General features: G+C 33.0%; 2 protein-coding genes across 3 annotated transcripts; both read right to left on the reverse strand.

Moving 5' to 3' along the window:
* Nucleotides 1-1,962: 1,962 nt before the first annotated feature.
* Nucleotides 1,963-9,948, reverse strand: LOC143255718 (uncharacterized). Its single transcript, XM_076511813.1, has 2 exons — nucleotides 6,648-9,948; nucleotides 1,963-6,320 (listed from the first exon to the last, which is right to left on the reverse strand). Exon 2 carries the CDS (start codon nucleotides 5,738-5,740, stop codon nucleotides 5,042-5,044), a length of 699 nt encoding a protein of 232 aa, XP_076367928.1. The 5' UTR covers nucleotides 5,741-6,320; nucleotides 6,648-9,948; the 3' UTR covers nucleotides 1,963-5,041.
* Nucleotides 9,949-10,087: 139 nt separating this feature from the next.
* On the reverse strand, nucleotides 10,088-14,464 carry LOC143255717 (oplophorus-luciferin 2-monooxygenase non-catalytic subunit-like). 2 transcript variants are annotated; one of them, XM_076511812.1, is made up of 3 exons: nucleotides 14,271-14,464; nucleotides 10,758-11,640; nucleotides 10,088-10,305 (listed from the first exon to the last, which is right to left on the reverse strand). In XM_076511812.1, the coding sequence occupies exons 2-3, from the start codon at nucleotides 11,638-11,640 to the stop codon at nucleotides 10,160-10,162; spliced, it is 1,029 nt and encodes a 342-aa protein (XP_076367927.1). In that variant the 5' UTR covers nucleotides 14,271-14,464; the 3' UTR covers nucleotides 10,088-10,159. The 2 variants fall into 2 exon arrangements, with proteins under 2 accessions (XP_076367927.1, XP_076367926.1); XM_076511811.1 differs by having other exon boundaries at nucleotides 14,225-14,386.
* Nucleotides 14,465-23,924: the final 9,460 nt, after the last annotated feature.

Below are 23,924 nucleotides of genomic sequence, written 5' to 3' on the forward strand. Positions count from 1 at the left end.
TAAATGACCTTGTTGGTATATATTATAAAACAATCTCTAATCTTTATTTTTTTTCATTTTAAGTTATTACCAAAACGTATGTTTTAATTTATATCATTATCCTTTCATACGAATGTAATAAGTTTTCTTCTTCATTCCCAAAGAAAAGTAAATATTTGATTTACAGTAAATCAGATTATTTTACCCAATGTACTGACGGAATTACTTTTATGTACTAGTATATTCTCCAAAAAAGTTTCTTCATGAAGAACTTGTAACAAAATTATAATTGTTTGTTTAAAATTAAACACTAAGCGACACAATGAGCTATCTGTGCTCTACCACCACAGCTATCACAACCGGATTTCTAGCACTGTAAGTCCGAAAATATAGCTCTGTACCATTGGAGAGCCAAAATTATAATCAAGTAAACTTTGGAAATCTGACTGGTTGTGGAGCAAATGTTTTCAAATATTTGTTAAAATTAAAGGAAGAAATATAAATGTAATACACATTGGAAGTATATTTGGTGTATTAATTTGGGATTTGTTTCATGTATATATAGATGCAGAATATGAAGTACATTTATATGGTTGTGATCTATTTTGGGCATATTTAATATATACGTATAAATAACCAAAGCACCACGAGGTTCAAAATATCTTCTGTTTCTATTTATATCCTGAATTTTGGTTGGTTGATAGTGTCTTCACATCCTTAACACCATTTTTCACTCATCCTAAAAAAAAGGTTAATGAAACATATATATATAAAACACGTATACCTCAATTTGACCCTGAAAAAGAAAGGTTCATCTTTCTAAAGAGTTTGATTTATGGGGTTTTTATTTTACCTTACTAAGAATATTCAAAAAAGTATCTAAGTAACTAATGATTATATATTACATAGAATACATAAACAATTACATCTTGTAACTAATAAACATAACAAGTGTACAGGTTGCTTTATTTAGCTTTACAGTTCTTTCATAACATGACTTTCACAGAATAATCTCTTTTTGTTAATTACCACAAAACCAAAATGGAGAAAAAAGATTTTCTAATAAGCCTGGGCCCAGCATGGCCAAGTGGTTAAGGCGCTCGAATCCCCCTCATATCAAACATGCTCGTGTCGTGGAGGGCGTTATGTGTTACAGTCAATTCTGCTAATCTTTGGTTGAAAAAAAATCAAAGAGTTGACTGTGGGTGGTTATGACTAGCTGCCTTTCCTCTAGTCTTACTCTGCTAAATAGATACGGCTAGTGCAGATAGCTCTCATATGGCTTTGCGCGAATTTCAAAACAAACAAAGCAGTGCAAATGCATGGCTCTCAAATTTTTTGGAAAACAGAAATTTCAAAATAAATGTTGAGGGAACCTTCTCAGAATCATTTACTCCAGAGACAAGAGCCCCTCAGGGAGGGATGGTTAGCTCTATCCTCTTCATTATATATGTTAACAATATGCCTCTGAACGATCCAGATCATGGATACTCGTCACAGTTCGCTGATGATGTTGCAATCTGGAAAACTGCTCCCACACCATCAATAGCAGCTTCAAATATACAACCATAACTAAATAGAATAAGTGAATACTGCCAAAAATATAGAATTAAAATAAGCATAGCAAAACCCAAACTAATGGTTTTCACAAAATTAACAAAATACAAAAAAAAAAAAACCTGAGTTACATATGAACTGAACATTTCTTCAGACTGCTACATCCGCGAAATTTCTAGGATTAACATTTGACTCAAAATTAACATGGATAAACCACTCAAGTAATATTAGAACCAAAATATGGCGAAGAAAAAAATATGCTTGGAGTCTAGCTGGTAAAAAGAGCGGAGCAACAGCCTACAACACATTAAAAATCTACAAAACATATCTGACTTGTAACTGACTATTCAGCCCCAGCATGGATAAACATAACAAAAAACTTGTAAAATTACAAAACAAAACAAAACACACTACTAACAACAGTGTATACAGTTTCTAGGACAACTTCCTCTGAAAAAAGGAACAAGTAGACCCCTACATAGTACACTAAATTATTTCGATAAAAATTGGAGAAAAAAATGACTTATTATGTGAACTAGACTAATACTGCATATGTAATGAAGTCCTAAGCACCTCTTCCCGGTGAATATATATATAAGAAATAAAAATAGGCTATAACTTGTGAAAGTGTAAGATATTATGGAATTGTTTGTGAGAAATAGTAGCTCTGTACGAATGCATCTGTAAATTATACATGGGCATTGCCGACCAAAAATAAGAATGCATGGAGAAGAGGTCCAAGCGAACCTTACCCTCCCTGGTCTACAAGACAAAAAGCCGACAAGAAAAAGCGAAGCAAAAGTACCATTTAGACAGCAAATAAGATCGGTCTGGTACTTTGCATTTACATGTTCTTGTTTGTGGTTGGAGACAGGATATCTGAAAGATAGATTATCAGTAAGTGAATATATAACATAAAATACTTTCAACAAAACGTTTTAATGATCGAGAAGACATGATAAACATTTATTTTCTGTTCTGTTTCCGAAACTTGCTTCTTCCCTGTCTGGCCAAACAGGTAGCTTTCTATTGGTTATTTTGTGTATGCCAAGTAGAGTTTGTGCAACCTAGGAATGTCGCCGTTTCAGTTCATTAGAAATGGTTTTTCGTCTCGTGCAGCGCTTTCTAGTCACAGTAAGACTTTCTAATGTTTCAGCTTTAATAGTAAAGCCCGGCAAATAACTTAATAGGGCAGCTACCCTTCAGTATAGCTATACTCCTATAGTAGATTCTTAGACAGCTTTGTTTGTTTGTTTTGGAATTTCGCACAAAGCTACTCGAGGGCTATTTGTGCTAGCCGTCCCTAATTTAGCAGTGTAAGACTAGAGGGAAGGCAGCTAGTCATTGCCACCCACCGCCAACTCTTTTACCAACGAATAGTGGGATTGACCGTTACATTATAACGCCCCCACGGCTGAAAGGGCGAGCATGTTTGGCGCGACCGGGATGCGCACCCGCGACCCTCAGATTACGAGTCGCATGCCTTAACACGCTTGGCCATGCAGGGCCAGTCTTAGATAGCATAACAGTGTTTAGTTTAAGAGGACATAGTTACCTGTAAAAATCTACGACTAACTAGTTCTAATAAAGCAAATGAATCGTAAACTTCGCTTGATCCCAGTTCAAAATTGATCTTAACTATTTGGTCGAACGAATAAATCTGTACGTACCTTTCACGAAAAGGATTACTGTATGTACGAACATGAAAAGATTAGCTGCCACTCGAAGACACTGATCGGTTTGCCAGCCATTTTCATCGCGTATTTTGCTAATTTTTTGATAGTATGTTCCTTTTGAAACTCTTGTTTAGAAACTCTAAGCTATCACCTCACTTCTTCTCGATTAGAACAAGCAAAAACAAATAAAACGTCAGATATTTTCGACAGTACTTAGCGGAGTCTGCCTAAACGTGATTGCTGGTCCTTTATTTGGAAGTGAGATCTATCGAGCCTAAATAATTATCAAAAGTGCAAAAAAAAAAAAAGGTGGGAAAATAAACAAGATAGTTAATTGATAATTGTTTATTGGTAAAACTCACAGTTCGGATACTGTCATTAACAGTTTGTACCAAACTTGGATAGATATCAAACGTAATATTACATTGGTTTTCCTTCAGCAACTACCAGCTCAGTTGTAGAGTGTGGTCTGTTGATTCTGGTTCTCATAACATCTCAGAACGGATGGACTAGGTTTAAGTCGAGGTTATGGATTTGTCGCTGCAGATTTAAATGTTGCTGTCCTCAAACCAATTCTTAACGGATACAGACAAGAAGGGTTATCATGCCGACAGACGTAAGGACCCTCACCATATTATTACAAAATATCCAATCCATGTTACATTAAACATCCTCAACTTAGTACGCTTTTTCCATAGTCTTTCACATTTTAGAGAACATTGTCTTATCAATGGCTGATTGTCATTAAACACAAAATCGTCCATCAATTGCATACATGTCAGTCCACGTAATACTCAATATACCAATTTTGACGTTCCAATCATCACTTTAGATGTCATGCTTGTTCCATACTCCAAATTTAACGCCTCAGACATCACTTAAGGTCTCAAAGCTGTTCAACACATCAACCTAGACGTTCTAGCCATGGAATAAAATGTCAGACTTGTTCAACACACCAACTTTGGGTATTCCATCAACTACTCTAGGTTTAAGGCTCGTAATTCGTAAGTTGCGAGCAATAGCTCGTCCATGAAATGTTTGGTTTTACTTTTCCTTTTATATTATAAATGTGCTGGTATCAATTCCACCGCTTTCGTCGATGCTTTTATATGATGGATTTAATGCTGAACATTTAGTTATTTTTAATATTATAATGGCCTGGTCTGTCAATAATGTTTACCTGCATTTCCTAATAATCAATATTGGCACGACCCCTTATTTTTAATTTCCAAAGGACTTGAACCAAAGTTAAGTTAAGAGGGCCAAATATGGTGGAAATGATGCAAATATTTTACTCAGTCCATCGCCATTTAGCACAAAATAACCATTACAAGAAATACGAACCCTGACCGTAAAGTTATTAAAACTATGTCTGAGTTATTTGTTATTTCAAGAAAGAGAGAAAGTCAATGAAACTAAGTTTTACAGTTGATTTATATAGCGACCTTTCAGGAAACATTGTGTACAGCGATAAAGATACACACATTTGTCTTATTTGTAGTAGAGAAAATGTTCAAAAACATCGACAAAAAACAAACTGACATTTTGAAACCGATTCTTGTTAATTTACAAACCATTTTAACACTTAACATAATATAAGTTTGGGTATACATTTTGTTTTAAAATGTTTAATAACTGGAACCCATTGTTTATCTATCTACTTGTAAATACTTGGAAGAAAAGATGACAGTGGAGTCAATTTTGAGAATAACTTCAGGCGTCTACAACACATAGAATCTTTTAATAAATGGGAAAAAAAGCTGAAATTGGAACCCATTTCGAGCATGAAATCATGTGTAAATCAAACATCTCCAGGAACTAAGAAGCTTCTAAGGATGGAAGGAAAGGTCAAAGTAGAACCACTTAAGCATGACGTGATGTGTAAAACAGATGTCTACAGAAATTATGAATGTTCTTGTGAATTGAATAAAACGACGGAAATGTACGCAACATTTTTCATGAGACTTCGTAACAATAAACATTTCCAATTCATCATTTTGATGAGACTTGGTAACAATAAACATTTCCAATTTATCATTTTCATGAGACTTGGTAACAATAAACATTTCCAATTTATCATTTTCATGAGACTTGGTAACAATAAACATTTCCAATTCATCATTTTGATGAGACTTGGTAACAATAAACATTTCCAATTTATCATTTTCATGAGACTTGGTAACAATAAACATTTCCAATTCATCATTTTGATGAGACTTGGTAACAATAAACATTTCCAATTTATCATTTTCATGAGACTTGGTAACAATAAACATTTCCAATTCATCATTTTGATGAGACTTGGTAACAATAAACATTTCCAATTTATCATTTTGATGAGACTTGGTAACAATAAACATTTCCAATTCATCATTTTGATGAGACTTGGTAACAATAAACATTTCCAATTCATCATTTTGATGAGACCTGGTAACAATAAACATTTCCAATTTATCATTTTTATGAGACTTGGTAACAATAAACATTTCCAATTTATCATTTTTATGAGACTTGGTAACAATAAACATTTCCAATTTATCATTTTAATTTGAAAACGTTTTCTCCAGTTTTTAGAAGTTGTCGATATATTGTGTTGTGAATATTTTTCTCCAAAGACGATATCGTGAATACTTTTTGCTTTAATTTTTCAAAAGCTTTTATTTTTCGAATTTTTACTTAGTAATTTATAAAGTTTGTGGACTCCAGTCCTCTTCTACACAATTTTCACACCTAATGGTCTGTCTCAGTTTATCAAATTTGTAAACTTCATCTCTATGGTGCACAATTTTGAAGTCACACAAAAGAAGAAAACGTACTTTTGTCTGAATTCTTTACTATCCTTTTTGGTATGATAATATGATTTATTCGTCATTGAAAAATAATGTTATTGAATTATAAAGCTGAACACACTTTTAACAGTTTTGCTTCAAATACACAAAAATCTAGTAGTTTCATGGAAAAAAAAACTATTACACTCGGTGATTGATACAAACACACATTTGATGTTTTGATGCGACAAGGTTTCTGATCTTGTTGTTAGCTGATGGAGTTCTGTTCAAACGATGTAGTCAAGTTGAGTAAATTTGCTCGGATTTCATTATGGAACCACTAGTAAATAACAAATAAGTTCTGAAGTAAAAATATAATTAAGGTAATTTAAATTTGCTATATTATTCCATTAATATAACTGTTAAAATTTCACAACACTTAATACCATATATCAAGTTAAACAGCGCCTGTTTACGGCTATAATGTTGTACCAATAGAAGTGGCTCTATCAAATGTTTCACAAGTGCCTCTTCACTTTGAAATGTCTGTATTACTACAATTATTGGCATATTTATAAATTACTGGAAAGTTAATAAATCAATAATGCAATATTATAAAAAGTCTTTTTCTTCAACGTAAAAAGAAACTTAAAATATATTATTTTACCTCGGGTGAAAGTTCGTGTGGTTGAAACTTTCTGTGTCATTAACACTTGTTTACTTTGTAATTCTTTCCAGACAAATAATGTATCAGTGTAATCTTTATCAGGTTGTATCCAACAATAAAATTTTACGCTTATCATTTCTACCTAGTTTCGTCTCAGATATTTCACAAAACACGAATATCGAATTCAAGGAAGTTACACAGAGTATGTTGTTTGTCAATAAGTTATCAACATAATTATCGGATTTATGACGACGTTAACGTCAGGTGTGTACACATCGCGATCAAAAGGCATACCAAACCCTATAGTATCAGTATCACACCTACAAAAATAAACAACTTCTTCTGCGAAGCATTTTTAGAAAAGCCTGAAAGTGTGAGGAAGAACTGTCATGTTAATTACTGGAAAGATGTCGCTGAGACTATTCATGTTGATTGTTTTGAAATTAAGCACAAAGCTGCGCCTGGTTTCTAGTGATGTGAGTCTGCAGACGTACCGCTGGGACACCGGGCATCACTATTAGTGTTCAATGTTTCAATGAAACACAGATGAGACATACATTATGGCAGGATCACATGTCACATTTAAGTTTCAATTTGTAAAATATACAAAAATTACAATTCAGTGTTCTGATAATATGTAGTCATTGCTATTTTTTTTTGTTTATTGCAAAACCTTTTCTGTGATGAATAAAACGACAATGGCAAAAGTAAAAAAATATTTGACTCATGTTTAATACATGGATGTTACGGAATATAAATATATATATATTACATATTTAACAAGTTAGGCTAAGCAAATTAGAATTTCTCTAGTGACACAACGGCAAGTCTGGCGGCCTATACTACCAAAAACCGGTTTCGATGCCCACTGCGTAACTTTCCTCTTAATTAGAATACACAAAGTAATATGTTTTCATTTCATAAATTAAAATACAAGCTAATGGAATGAAATTAATTAAACATTTAAGCCTATAGTTTAAAATAAAACTTTACTTTATAAAGTAACGTTATCAAAACTGATTTGATTCTATTTAATTATGGCATTACTTTGAAAAACACGAGCTATTTCGAGGAATGACATCCAAATAGTGTCATTATTTACAATAATGTAAAGAGATTACACCCAGATTCCACATTTTCTTCCTTTCTGATACTGTTTGCAAGATACTGAATGATGTATGAAAATTTATTCAAAAAAACATGTACAAAACTAAAATAAAGTCCACACTATGTAAAAACTACACTGACAAACACAAGACTAACATTTTTTTATAAAATACAATGCAAAACTGCCGTGACTTCTATTTTGGAGAAACAAGCAGAAAAATGGAAACCAGATCCAAATAACAACAACAAAAAAAAAAAACTTCGCGCGTTTTTGTACACTACAAGTCAAATAAACCAACACAACCATAGAAAACTCTCACATGCTAAGTAGGGAAACGAATACAAAAAAACGCAAAGTCAAAGAAGTCCAACTTATAGAACAACTCAAAACAAAATTTAACCAATATATAAAGGAACACCTTTATACCTATACTAATTAATAACCTAACATCCAACTGCAACATCCCTTACAATATCCTTTACACCCTCGTCCTTAGAACGTGTGCCTGGCAACGATCAGTTGAAAACTCTCTTTGTTAACCTGAAGGTGACCTAAAAAGGTCAAACGTTCTTCTCTACTTTATTTTAATAAAAGTTTTAAAACCCAGATCAGTCGTCTTGAGATACAGATCTATGAAAAGCTGGTACCGTTAATAACCAGATAGATCATGGAAGGAAAGACAAAACGCACCAACGGTGATGTTAAATACTTACTTGTGAAGTCGTTTTATAACAAACGGTGTTCCAGTAGAGACGTTGTTAATAATATATCTACGAATATAGGTAAACAAATAATGACAAATCAGATAGTGTGAAATAAAACAGTGTAGTGTTTTCTCAAAGAATATACAACTGGTAGGAAGTCACTTTAGCAGAGAGACAACCATCTGAAGAGACAAGAAAGTTCATCAGGCATGAACAACTGGAAATTGTTAGTGTCACACGTATGCTGAATAGTCAAAATATAAGCTGCAAAAAAAGGCAGTTCGTAAAACTGAATAGGAGAACAATATGACCGACAATTAAATGAAGGCTATTCAACATATCTATATCCTTAACAATAGTGTTGTTAGTCTAGCGAAAAATAATAATACCTCAAATACAGTATGAAATGATTTGATTCTATTTAATTATGGCATTACTTTGAAAAACACGAGCTATTTCGAGGATATTTATATTCTACAAAGGTCCTAAACACACAACAAATGTGGTAAAAAAAAACAACCTTACTTGAAATAGAATGAAATGTGAAGAAACCCAAACCGTGGTCTCGTCCTGACATACATATAACTGAAAGTGTCTGGAGGTGCGATGAGGTCGAAAATATTAAACATCAATTAAAGACTGTGTATATGAAGTGTGGGAGGTGTGATACGAACTGCTTGATAGCACCGGGTCAGGGTCCTACAGTTGGTACACGCCACAAGCTCTGACATTAAATACCAACGGCATCTTATGATATGCACGAAACCATCTAGGTTACACTAATGATGTAAATTACCTGATACCATAAATAATGCCACTACTGACTGTTTTTTTTTTTTTTATATATTTCGTATTGTTTATATTTGTCTGTAGTGGTTATACGGAACTCAAGAGTTGTGATAATTGTTTTAAGTACATCCATTCTTATTCAACAAATGTTCTATACCAAACTTATTTTTTAAGTATATAACAAAATGAAAACTGGATACCTGGAAAGTATAGTAAGTTGAAATATCAATGAAAAGTCATTAAAGAAGTACACAATGTGTTAGCTCCATCTCGTTTTCAGGTTTAGTCCACACTAACGCATGAGCCAAAAACTGACAGGCTACTCGTGAAACAACTTTACATAAATTTCCATTCACGCAAAGCATAATCTTTATCTACCTCGAGAGAGAATATTATTGAGGACAGAAGGTCTAAGGTTTGAGTCCATGATATGCCGCTGCACATGTTTCTCACCTTTAACTCTAGAGGGCTTTATAACCTTGACAATAAGTCCTTCTAAGAGACTCGTGTAGGCGGAAAGTGCTGCTGATTTGCCGTCCTCCTATTGGAAGTAATTCTGTAATTCTGAATTTGGAATTATTATGCGTGAGCCTCGTGGGTCTCCAGGGTTTAACAGTTTAATCCATGTGTCGCATTAGGTGTTGTTTATGATGAAAATACCAAACATCATTTCAGGGTTCACAATATATGTACATATATTGATAAACTGACAAACACAAAATAATAAAAAAGTTTGCATATCGTAAACAACTATTTACAATAGATGTAAGTACTCGAAAGAAATACGTAAATAATTACTATGTATTTTATAACGTATTAAACAGAGTAAACTACACTACTTCAGTTTTCACAATATTTTATTTCAACTAATGGATTCGATATTTTCAAGCACATATCAACTATTTTTTTATTTAGAGGGAGCTGCAGTCACCAAGCTGATCTACTGTGTAATCTTTCAAATTTCGGCCATCTTGACAAATAACGTGTGAGATATACTTGAAGTATTGCTTTTCTTCAACCAACCATTTCATGGAACAGTCACAATGAAAGGGATTTTCTGTAAAAAATAAACATAACCGACGTCATAAACAATGTCTGAGATACACGTTTCACTTTACTTCTACCAGGTGATTTTAACGATCTTATCATGATCACTAATAAACATTTCAACATTATAAGCAATACAAGAACAAAAAATATATATATAGTTTGACAAGACTCTCTAACGGAATGCATTAAATTTAGAGTAAAAATTTTACTACAATATAAATTAGAAAAACTGATCACTTGAGTTTGTAATTTTGAACAATAATTATAATATTATCGGCAATATAAAACAGTTACAACATTTTAAATGTATAAGAATGAGACTGTATTAAATCATAAAGTTTTCGCTGTTATTAACGTTGCTATGAAATAATGCTTAATTACCTCTCGTATCTCCAGTATCTTTTTATTATTTGTAAAATTGATTTATCTAGAAACCTAAAATATTAAAACACAATTTACCTTCCACGTGCAAATGTCCAGCGTTTTTCTGTGAAAACAACTGTAACAGTGGCTCAAAGATTTCTTTTTTAAGACTAGTGATGCGGTTCCTGTTTAAGACTAAAATAAAAGGAGTTTTTAGCTCTCCAAAAGCGTGAAGTGGCAGGTCTGAAATGCTGTTATTGATTAGAACAAAGGCTGGAATATTATCACTTTCAAAATTCAAGTGAAAGGCATAATCAGTGATTTCTGATATCAAATTATTACTCAAGTCAACTTGTACTAGACTCTGAAGACCTTCAAAAGGTCGAACTCCAATACTGGTTATACGGTTATTTTGAAGAAAAACTGCTTTAAGCTCTTGATTACCAAAAGCGTGATCAGGTACACTTGTTAACTGGTTATTATTTAAGTAAATAACATTTAGAGAGATAAGTTTAGAAACTGCTTTAAAAACATTTGATGAAGTGATACTACAGTTTCGTAGGTAAATAGCATTAGCCGTTTCTTCCAGACCAGAAAATGCATCTTCTTTAATTACTTCTAGCATAGTGTTATTATCCATGTTTAGCTCACGAAAACGGACAACGGAACCAAATATCTTCGACGGAATTCTCTTGATAGGTGTGTTTTCCATAAAAAAAGAGCCAAAAACTCCCTTATCCGTGAAATTCTGTTGGAATACGACAACTAACTGTTTTTCGTCTGTAACGTTACTGCAGGTAATTATTGAAAACCCGCCACAAACGCAAGGAAGTATGGCTTCAGGAGGAGGACAACCAGATGTTGGATAGACTCCTAAACCTGATGGACCCACTATTCCAGAATCGCTTATGTCAACAGCAAAACAGAGAACAGCTAAAATGACGAAATGTGTTCTCGGCAGCTTCGTGAGTTGTGGCATCTGTAAAGTAAAAATATTTAATTTATCAAAGCAATTAAGTCTCAGTTTTGTTATTAGCTCAGAATACAAAAAGCTTTTCAGTCCAGATCATTCACAAACTTAGAAGCTCTGATCGCTGTATTAGAAGGTCCTTTAAATTTACCTCAAACTCGTCGTTTACTGATTAAAATTCTGAAAACTTCCATGAAATATTGTGATTATTCATAAATTTAGGTTTACTTTAAAACATTAAGATTTGACTGAATAATGTTTATGCATGATTATTTTTTACTCTGAAATGCACAATTATATGTATGAACTTGGTTTCCAGGATTTACCGAGAGTATGCGATGTAATTATTCGAGGATAAAAATGTTAATTTAGGCCTATATATTTATTATATATACAGCAACGTATTCTCTCTACCTGAGACTGTACTGGTTTAACTTGTCTTTTATATATCTTTAGCAGTTGAGGATACAACTGTTTCTATTCGTCATAAATTATATGATATCTGAATTCTTACAAATATATGTATGTGTTTGTTCGTTTTGAATTTCGCACAAAGCTACTCAAGGGCTATCTGTGCTAGCCGTCCCTAATTTAGCAGTGCAAGACTAGAGGGAAGGCAGCTAGTCATCACCACCCACCGCCAACTCTTGGGCTACTCTTTTACCAACGAATAGCGGGATTGAACGTCACATTATAAAGCACCCACGGCTGGGAGGGCGAGCATGTTTGGCGCGACTCGGGCGCGAACCCGCGACCCTCAGATTACGAAGCGCACGCCTTAACGCGCTAGGCCATGCCGGACCCATTGGTCGTCTCATAAACAAAATTATATCTTAATTCAAGAATGTAAAAACTGTACGAAAAATTTCGGTCAAAAAAGGATAAAATGTAAGCTGTATATAATGTTTCTTAAATACAAGTTTTTCTATTAACTTGCTCAACTAAATGACTATGGTACTATTTATTAGTGTAAAAAGTTCCTTTCAACAAAACAAAGAAATCAGTATATGATTTAAATAATGATACTGTGTGACAATTTTCAATTTGTTATGGATCACACCAAAATTTTGTTTACGTTATATAAAATACTATGTGTCCCAAGGTGAGGGCGATTTTATATATATTGTTTACTATCAACGATTTGTCCCGAAGACCCTTTAAAACAAATCTTTAGAGAATAACTATTAGTAGCAGTTTCACACCCAAAATATTACATCGAAAACAAAAAGAACGGTTTTGGGATCCAAATTTACAACATTAAAGAAACGCACTTGTGAAATATAATTTCAGGCGTTTTTCAATGTAATATTTGTCGAAGTATCCGTGTTAAGGTTAAAGTATAATAAACAGAAAGAGTAAATCAGGTAGTAAATTCAAGAAGTTTAAACTGGGAGAGGAAACATCCATATATACATATCGAGAGAGTTGAGCTAAGAGTGCTCATGTATTTAGCATATTACTATTATAGATAGAAGGCCATAACACATTGCACGCTTTGAGCTTGTGTGCAGAGCAGAGGTCAAAACCCCTATTCAGTCAGATAAGAGTAGCCCCAAAACTGATTGTGGGTGATGATAATTGACTGCTTTCCCTCTAGTCTATCAATTGAAACTTATGGACGGCTAGCACGGCTAGCCCTTGAGACGCTAACATGAGAAAACAAACAAGCTATCTAACTAATATTCAAGAATGAATCAGTTCACCAACATTTGTTGTAGACAGTGGATATTTGACTTAATAGCAAGATATAAAACACTTCAACGCCTTGAGACGTTGAGATATACTTAAACTGGATTCCACTAAAAAAGACGTTTCACAAGTTGCTTGAAGAGCCAACGTCTGTAAAGTATAATATATGGATTAGTGCAACTGGTTATTTTGTTTTGAAACACGTTCTTTCGATGATGCCGAAAACAAATCACAATTAAAGAGAATAATATCCTTATAAGCACAGTCTCTATGCATCTTGTCTACGCCGATTAATAGAAGACATAAGCGAGTAACTAACATTTTAAACTAACATACACGATTAAGCCTATAAAATGTTACAGTAAGTTTCTATTTAGCATCAAAATGTATTTATCTAATATACTATAACATCAAAACTATAAGATAAAAAAAACATGGGTTAAACTTATGAGACCTAAGATGATAAAAGCTCAACATTTGAATCAGAAATAGAACATTGATGAAGACGACATCACTCTAGGAAAGAGCCTGACTTATTAATTTTTTTTATAATCACATTGTAGAAATTCACAGTTTTTTAACTTAAAAGGGTTTAACACATATTTTAATAGCTAAAGTAAGTGACATATAATAATTATAAGAAAACAAAGTCAAAACTAAAAAGAAAGTCGGCTAAAAACGTTTATAGGTTTAATCACAATAGTACAAAACCCTATAACCTCAGCGCTTTCGAAAAGTCCACCTTTGAAAAGTGCCCGGGTTACGTAGCTTTGTAATTCTTGTGTTAAGTTGATTTTTTTGAACTAACGTGTTTTCTAGTATCATGAATAGAAGTCTCACGAATAATATTCGACTATTATATGAAATGTACAAATAACGTATTGATTCGCACTAGTAAACTTACGTTGTGTGGGGGATCAGGGAAGATGAAACAAAGACTTGAAACTTACAGTTAGAAGTAAGTGTCACACCTCGTACAAAACTTGATGTAGAACTCCCTGTGTTTTGTTTTTACTGTCGCTGATACATGCATAAGTCTTAGAATTTATATCGTCTCTCAAGCAAGATTGATGGTTTTAAAACATGCTGGTCGGCACGTGATTGGTTAATGACGTGTAGTGTTGAAACTGCTCTGTTTTGTAATTCAGTGACAACATACTATACAAAGAATGAGAATTTTATGAAAGCCTGGAAATTTTGTAACCACGCCTCATATTTCTTGATAAATCTAACTAATAAACAAAAGTGGTTTAATCCACATTTTTGAAGCAGTGTATATTTTTATAACTTTGTTCTTATTACTGCGAGATTAAAAATAATTATAAGCATTTTAAGATTAGATATAAGGTAATAAATGTTATTCTTTTATGATAGTGTATTTAATGTGAAATCAAGGCGTGCGTAATTTCTGTATTCACACGTAAGGTTCTTACAAAAATGATTAAACTACAATTTAATGCAAAAGCTACTACTCCTGATTGCACTTGTTAATTAAGATACAAAATATTAAGTGACTTATATTTAAGTTTCTGTATAATTATATTTTACTAATACCTTATATATGTTTGTAAACATAGCATAATTTCCCATGGTTAAAAATACCACTTTAAATAAATGAAAACAATTATATCCTTGTCTATCAAACACCACTTTAAATAAGTCAAAATAACTTTATCCCAGCCCAATGACGTATTAAGTACTAGTTTTAATAAATCAATAAAATTATAGCATGGCCTTTTGGCATGTTAAATGTTTCATTACTTTTTATTTCTTAATGTTTGATTCATAAATAAATGTTATACATGTGATTGTGTTGTTCTATTACTGCTATAACACAAATTGTGGAATATATATAACTGAAGATTTTAGATAATTTGTTTTTGTTATGTAAAAAGATACACATTGCACTATTTGTGTTATTTCTAATGTGGTTTAACATGATCTGGTGGTTAGGGCGCTCGACTTATAATCTGCAGATCACGAATTCAGGTGCTTGTCACCGAATAGCTCGCTTTATCAGCCATAGGGCATTGTAAGGTTACGATTAATCTTAGTATTCAAGAATCTCAGATGGGTGGTGTTGAATAGCTGTCTTCCCTCTAGTCTATCACTGCTACATTAGTTACGACCAGCGCAGATAGTTCTCGCGTAGGTTTACGTGAAATTCAAATTAAACCAAACAAATCTTTCCATTACAAGTTTCGAAACCTAATTTTCATCATTATAAGCCATCAGACTCCAGCCGAGCCGAGAAATGGGATATTTTAAGCTTTCCTTGATTACTCTGTGTTGCAGGTTGTTGGTTTCTTCTAATCGTTTCTTTTCCAGAAAGTAACACGATCTCATTTAAATTGAACAATAATCTTCCAGTTTGCTTTTGAGCCTGTTTTAAGTGTGGCAATAACCTGTTGTCCTTGGAAAAACTAAAGGCGTCACACGTTCACTGACTTGTTCAGGTGCCCGTGAAAACGTGTTTGCCGATCTACAGGTTTGTTAAGTTTGTAACAACTGGTTTACTACTGTATTATTTGCAGAAATAGATTTTAGTGCAATCATGAAACAGATAAAATATTATTTGAATCTGGATTTCCGACTCTGACTGAGTTTGAAGAAAAAACCAAACACAATGTAAAAACAATAAGAAAGTTATATTTATCAAAGTCGTAACAATAAAAGTAGTGACTACACAAAACATAAGACAGTGAACGAAAACAAGTGTTTACACCAGAAAAACAGAGGGAAAGTTGCAGCAAATATGATTAGCAATAGGACAGTACGATGACTATATACAGAAAACAATACAACAATATAGTCATCAACAAAAAAGTAGGATATATCTTGAAAAGATAGGACATATTCTGAAAAGGTAAGATATATCTTGAAAAGTAGGACATATCTTAAAAAGGTAGGATGTATCTTGAAAAGGTAGGACATATTCTGAAAATGTAGGATATATCTTTAAAAGGTAAAATATATCTTGAAAAGGTAAAATATATCTTAAAAAGTAGGATATATCTTGAAAAGGTAGGATATATCTTGAAAAAATAGGACATATTCTGAAAAGGTAGGATATATCTTGAAAAGGTAGGATATATCTTGAACAGGTAGAATACATCTTGAAAAGGTAAGATATATCTTGAAAAGATAGAATATATTCTGAAAAGGTAGGATATATCTTGAAAAGTAGGATATATATTGAAAAGTAGGATATATCTTGAAAAGGTAATATATTCTGAAAAGGTAGGATATATCTTGAAAAGTAGGATATATCTTGAACAGGTAGGATATATCTTGAAAAGGTAGAATACATTCTGAAAAGGTAGGATATATCTTGAAAAGGTAGAATACATTCTGAAAAGGTAGGATATATCTTGAAAAGATAGGACATATTCTGAAAAGGTAGGATATATCTTGAAAAGATAGGATACATCTTGAAAAGTAGGATATATCTTGAAAAGGTGTGATATATCATGAAGACGTAGAATACATCTTGAAAAAATAGGATATATTCTGAAAAGGTAGGATATATTTTGAAAAGTAGGATATATATTGAAGAGTAGGATATATCTTGAAAAGGTAGAATATATTCTGAAAAGGTAGCATATATCTTGAAAAGGTAGGATATATCTTGAAAAGTAGGATATATTCTGAAAAGGTAGGATATATCTTGAAAAGGTAGGATATATCTTGAACAGGTAGGATATATCTTGAAAAGGTAGAATACATTCTGAAAAGGTAGGATATATCTTGAAAAGATAGGACATATTCTGAAAAGGTAGGATATATCTTGAAAAGGTAGGATACATCTTGAAAAGTAGGATATATCTTGAAAAGGTGTGATATATCATGAAGACGTAGAATACATCTTGAAAAGGTAGGATACATCTTGAAAAGTAGGATATATCTTGAAAAGGTGTGATATATCATGAAGACGTAGAATACATCTTGAAAAAATAGGATATATTCTGAAAAGGTAGGATATATTTTGAAAAGTAGGATATATATTGAAGAGTAGGATATATCTTGAAAAGGTAGAATATATTCTGAAAAGGTAGCATATATCTTGAAAAGGTAGGATATATCTTGAAAAGTAGGATATATTCTGAAAAGGTAGGATATATCTTGAAAAGGTAGGATATATCTTGAACAGGTAGGATATATCTTGAAAAGGTAGAATACATTCTGAAAAGGTAGGATATATCTTGAAAAGTAGGATATATTCTGAAAAGGTAGGATATATCTTGAAAAGGTAGGATATATCTTGAAAAGGTAGGATACATCTTGAAAAGTAGGATATATCTTGAAAAGGTGTGATATATCATGAAGACGTAGAATACATCTTGAAAAAATAGGATATATTCTGAAAAGGTAGGATATATTTTGAAAAGTAGGATATATATTGAAAAGTAGGATATATCTTGAAAAGGTAGAATATATTCTGAAAAGGTAGGATATATCTTGAAAAGGTAGGATATATATTGAAAAGTATGATATATCTTGAAAAGGTAGGATATATCTTGAAATGGTAGGACATATCTTGGAAAGGTAGGATATATCTTGAAAAGGTAGAATATATCTTGAAAAGATAGGATATATTCTGAAAAGGTAGGATATATCTTGGAAAGGTAAGACGTATCTTGAAAAGGTAGGATATATCTTGAAAAGGTAGGACATATCTTGAAACGGTAGGATATATCTTGAAAAGATAGGATATATCTTGAAAAGTAGGATATATATTGAAAAGTAGGATATATCTTTAAAAGGTAGGATATATCTTGAAAAGGTAGAATATATTCTGAAAAGGTAGGATATATCTTGAAAAGGTAGGATATATTTTGAAGAGGTAGGACATATCTTGAAAAGGTAGAATATATCTTGAAAAGGTAGAATATATCTTGAAAAGGTAGGACATATCTTGAAAATGTAAGACATATCTTAAAAGGTAGGCTGTACCTTGAGTGCGTCATCATTCCTATCGTTTATCCGAAGTGTTACACAGTATTCTAATCACCATAGTTCTGCAATATCCTCTTCCATGGGAAAAATTTAAATGATACTAAACAGCCTATAACAACAAGTAACGAAGACAGCCTCAAGTTATCTGTATTCCAAAAACCACACGCTTTGTTGGTAAACTTACCTTTCTATACAACTATGCACATATGTTGAAAAATAAATAAATAAATTTTAAATGAACAAGATATATTCACCTGCTTGAACTAAAAGCAACAGAAAATACCCAGTATGCTTTGAAAACAACATTTCCCCTTTCATTTATACTGGGTTTGTTCTCAAGCTGGATATTATTTTCAAGTTTAAAACCCGATCACAAACATATATTATGCGCACCACAATTAACTGTTCTTACCTCTGAAAAAAATATTTAATCGACAAACCATAAAATAAGATAGCTACAATTCATTGGTGCAAAACCCTATAACCCCACTTTAATACATAATCGATTTAACAATGAAATCTCACAAGTCTCAAGTTGATATACTAGCTATTAAAAATATCTTGTGTACAAAGTGTTTCACAGACCTTCGAGCTCTCTGGTGCGTTCTGAGTCATTTTGGGGTAACTAGTGAATTTGTTTTACTTGAAACAAACAAAACTTTAACTAGCTCTTGTTTACTATAAGACGTGTATATATATATAGTGTTTAACAGTGTTTTCTAAACAAACAACCATATGTTTTAAGTGTTCACCTGCCCACATAATCGAGATAGGTTGTTATTATCTCCCATTTTTGTCATTTAAGAAAATGGAATTGCAATGTGTGAACATGATGGTTATTAGGTTAGCTAGGAGCTTAGCTAAAAACTAGCCTTTACTTTGTATTACAGCAAAGAAAATTTCATTCAGCTCGGAATGCTCTGTACAAATAATAACATAATTTATAAAGATGCAACAAAATTAACTGAGAACAATAACTTTAATAAAACACTGTACGTTATCTTATGTTGTAAAAGTCGTAACTTTGTTTGTGTGCTCCGATTCGGACAGATCGTGTGAATTTAAACTACATTATTACAAATTTCAACCACGAAACAAATAGCAGTTACTAATAATCTACCACAACAAAGAGGTACACTGCTGGCCAAAATCTTTAGGTCAATGAACATAAAGAAAAAATATGCATTTTGCGTTGTTAGACTCAACCACTTATTTGAGTAGAGCTTTGAAAGATGAAAATAAGAAAAGGAAAAATAAAAATATAAATTTTTTTAGCATTTAATAGAGAAAATGTAAACACTATGAAATTATCCTAAATACTAGCTGGTCAAAAGTTTAAGACCATATCAAAAAGAAGTTCTAAACAGGGTAGGAAATGCCCAACAAGAGGTCTCAGTAGTGAGTTGCACGGCCGTCATTGCGAATAACTTCAAACATTCGCTTTGGCATGGTCGATTTTAGTGTTTGCAGAAGGCTGGCTAGAATGTTATTCCAAGTTGTGAAGATGGCTTCACGAAGATCATGCACTGTTTGGAATTGACGTCCATTTCTATAAACTTCCCTTGTCATCCACCTCTAAACATTTTCAATAGGGTTCAGTTCGGGCGAACACGCTGGAGAGTCCAAAAGAATCACGTTATTCGCCATGAAAAAGTCCTGCGGGCATTGTGGATTGCAGCGTTGTCCTGCTGATAGATCCAGTCATTTTCACACAAGCGTGGGCCTTCAGTCAATAAGGATGCTTTCTCCAACGTGCCAATGTAGCCAGCTGCTGTTTGTCGCCCCTGTATAATCTGAAACTTTATTGTTTCATGGAAGGAGAAAGCACCCCAGATCATGATGGAACCTCCGCCACTGTGTCATGTAGAAATTGTCTCCGGTAGGATATCCTTATCGTGCCAGTAACGTTGGAAGCCATCTGGATTATCCAGGTTAATATTTTTCTCATCAAACAACAAAACCTTCGTTCACATTTCTACGGCCCATGTTTGGTGCTTCTCTGTAAAGTATAACCGAGCTGTTTCGTGGTGTGGAAGGAGGCGTGGCCTTTGAAGCCTTGCTCTCGTAGATGCTGTCTTATTGTTCTTGAGCTACATTCTGCGTCCGTAAGGACCTTAATCTGGTTTGACGATCGGCTAGTGTCTTGCCAAACAACCCGTCGAATCCTTCTGCTCGACGCCGGCAAAATTTTCTTGGGCCGACCACTTAAAATTCTCCTTCTGTATCCTTCAGGGTCTTTTAAGAAATTTGCAACAGCAGTTTTACTACGCTCAATCTCATTAGCGATGGCACATTGAGAGAAATCTTGATTTTGCAGTTCGACAATTCTGCCACGTTCAAACTCTGTCAACTTTTCAGCCTTTCTCATGTTTTTACCCAATGTAACACAAGAGATGTTGACAACGTTAATGCTTGAACACAAATGACTAAATTTCGTTACGTGTTTACCGATTAACGCTTCGTTTCATTATGGTCTTAAACTTTTGACCAGCTGGTATTTAGGCTAACTTCATAGTGTTCACATTTTCCCTATTAAATGCTAAAAAGGTTTTTATTTCTATTTTTCCTTTTATTACTTTTAGCTTTCGAAGCTCTACTCAAATAAGTGGTTGAGTCTAACAACGTAAAATGCATATTTTTTCTTTACGTTCATTGGCCTTAAGGTTTTGGCCAGCAGTGCATAAGTTGGAATACCATTCTCTTTCTAAGCAGGAAGTACATCAGTTTAAAGCAATTTTTATTCTGGAATAAACTTTTAGCTCTTTTTTATTATTATTTTAAAAGGTATGGTATGACATCATATAACTGTTTCAACCTTTTCACTATTTTGACAAAACGTACTTTAGGATATTACATGGAAATAATGGTATTCTAATTTAAGGAGCATCCCCTGAGATTTCCCATTCTCCTCCAATAATGGTATTCTAATTTAAGGAGCATCCCCTGAGATTTCCCATTCTCCTCCTAGTGGTCAACTAGTCACATGCAGTGCTGCTAATTTTGTCGTTTTCTAACAAGATCTAGTTGTTAAAAAATTCGTAGTTGGAAAATATCCATTTAGTTGTTGGTTTAAAATTTAGTTGTATAATATAATTTAACAGTTTACTATTTTGTTAATACATAATCTGTTTCTATCAGCAAAGTTAAATTGTACTAACAGTTAACTACTGAAGTTAATAACTTGGTAATTAGTACTGAAATTTAACTACTGAAGCTATTTACCTGTAAAATAGTACTGATAGTCGACTACTGAAGCTACTTACCTTTTCTTACACGGATTCTCACTTTTGCTCTCACTTCCCTGAAAATCCGAATATATTTTTCCTGGGGAAAACTCTGAATCAGCCTCCTTACTTAATACCTCACATCTTCCCGTTTCATTGAGAAAGCATCATAACAATTACGCCATTTTAAGTGCTATCCTACAAAAGCCATTGAAAAGCTCACGTTGTGTAGATGGAAATGCTGTTGGTATATTTCCAAAATGAAGAACAATAGATTACCAAGACAAAGCAATGAGTTTATTTGTTTGGAATTAAGCATAAAGCTACGCAATGGGCAGTCTATGTATCGAAACCCGGTTTATAGCGTTGTAAGTCCCCAGACACAACTACTGTGTCACTGGGAGGCTAAAGCAGTGGGTTATAGGCCAGTTAGAAGAAGGCGTAGAAGAAGAAAAAAGGGTACATGGTGTGTAACAATAGAGAGTGACGTGAGAAATGAAGACATGAGCAGAATAAAAGTTGATGAATGGGCAGATGACCGAACGCAGTAAAAAGTCTTCATAGCTGCCCCATGGACCACATGAAGTCATAACCATCCTCATTGCTTCAGAGTTTCCTATTCCACTGAATATTAGTAATTATGTAAGAAAATTGTTTCTGTCATTTTTGGAAGTTTCCTCTTCGTGTTGCGGTCCTGGTCAGTTGATGACAGTTTTATAATGCTTTTATAGATCCTGTTAATAATATGAAATATCGCTGCAAAAAAAGGCCAGTTTCAGATTCAGTGAGTTAGAGACACAAAGATGTGAAATGTCTACTAAAGTGTTATGAAGCAACTGACAATAAATAATCAGCTAAGGTTTCTCTGTTTAATAAAGAATTTAAAGATAGAAAAACAACTATTTTGTTTTTAATTTTACAGCAAAATTGCCTAGATCCACCAAAAATGGCAAATCCTCATTCTGCGAAAACGATAAACTATTTGTAAACGAATGCCCTGCGATAACAATGAATATTGCAGTTTTTAAATCGAACTAGAGGTTCAGTAGTAATTCTAAAAATCGGTTTTCAATACCCGTTGTTGGCAGGAGATAGATTGTGTAACTTGTAGCTTTGCGCTTAGATATAAACAAGCAAACTAGTATTAAAAGATTGAAATAAGACCAAAATTTAAACAATACGAAATAAATCTTACAAACGTAAGCTGGTTTTAAATGGGACATTAAAACATTGAAACATATCAGTTTTTATGCTTTTATCATGTTTTAACGTAACTCCTGAAACAAAAAATCAGGGTCGAAGTTTTGAACACTAATATAATTATTTAGTTTCCTTATATAAATATTATCAAAAGTTTCATAAAATCATTGCAAACACTATGTCGTATAAAAAAACGTGAATAATTTACAGTTCTCATTACCCGATTACAGTATTCTAAGAGATGGAGCTGAATGCTGTGACTGGCTGCCTTTTGTCTAGGGTCTCTGCGCTTTTCTCTCTTAATTTCAAGCAGAGACACTATACAGAAGGCAGCCAGTCACAGCATTCAGCGCCATCTCTTAGAATACTGTAATCGGGTAATGGGAACTGACTGCTACTCTTATAATGCCTATATAGCCCTAAAACGCGTATCGCGATTTACAGCAATGAGACGCAAATTATAAAGAGTCGAATTTAAAGCTCGTGCAGCATGCTGATTATTTGACCATGCCCTTCCTGTTTAGAAAAAAAAAAGTGTTGTTTATGAGAGACTGGACATGCAGGAAGTGAAGTGACAAAAGTTTGTGAGAATCAGTAAAGTATAATTACAGTTAAAGTTTACCTGAAGGAAGTGATAAATATACACTGCTTTGAAAAATGATGCATAAAGAATTATTTTTGATTCACATTATATATTTTATACTACAGTGTTTTAAGCCTCCACTGGATGCGTGATCAAAATAGAATGACAAAAAAGAATATTTATTTTGAATTTCTTACTCAAATAGTTTTATATTCCACCAAAATATATGTTTTTGTGAATAATGTTTTGATAAATTATAAATAGATACGTTGCATAGAAGTAACAATATTCAATTGAAGAACCAACAAAAATAGTTCCATTGTTTAGTCAGACTATTGCCTGGATGAAATAACATTCAACTAAAGAACTGAAACATTTGTATGTGTATTAAATAACAAATATAGAGTTGTTACATATATGTTACTTGCTGATGGTTAAGAAAAATCAACATTGGTCGAATTTCTTTACTCCGTCATTAATCTGTTTACGTTATGAAACTCAAATGAAAATCCATTTCATTCTTTCTCATGATAGTGCTGACAAACAAAACATTCGAAGTGATACAAATTGGTGTTAGACTCACGTTGTTCTCTTTAACATAAAACCTGAAACACGCATATAACTAAGGAAAAGTACCTCAA

The sequence above is a fragment of the Tachypleus tridentatus genome, chromosome 7, assembly GCF_004210375.1.
Source record: "Tachypleus tridentatus isolate NWPU-2018 chromosome 7, ASM421037v1, whole genome shotgun sequence".
Classification (NCBI taxonomy): Eukaryota; Metazoa; Arthropoda; class Merostomata; order Xiphosura; family Limulidae; genus Tachypleus; species Tachypleus tridentatus.

Coding starts and splice junctions, on each gene's coding strand:
- LOC143255718 (XM_076511813.1), bottom strand. CDS start 5,740: ATGTTTATTGTTACCAAGTCTCATAAAAATGATAAATTGGAAATGTTT.
- LOC143255717 (XM_076511812.1), bottom strand. CDS start 11,640: ATGCCACAACTCACGAAGCTGCCGAGAACACATTTCGTCATTTTAGCT. Junction 10,306..10,757: donor TGGACATTTGCACGTGGAAG/GTAAATTGTGTT, acceptor TATTTTTTACAG/AAAATCCCTTTCATTGTGAC.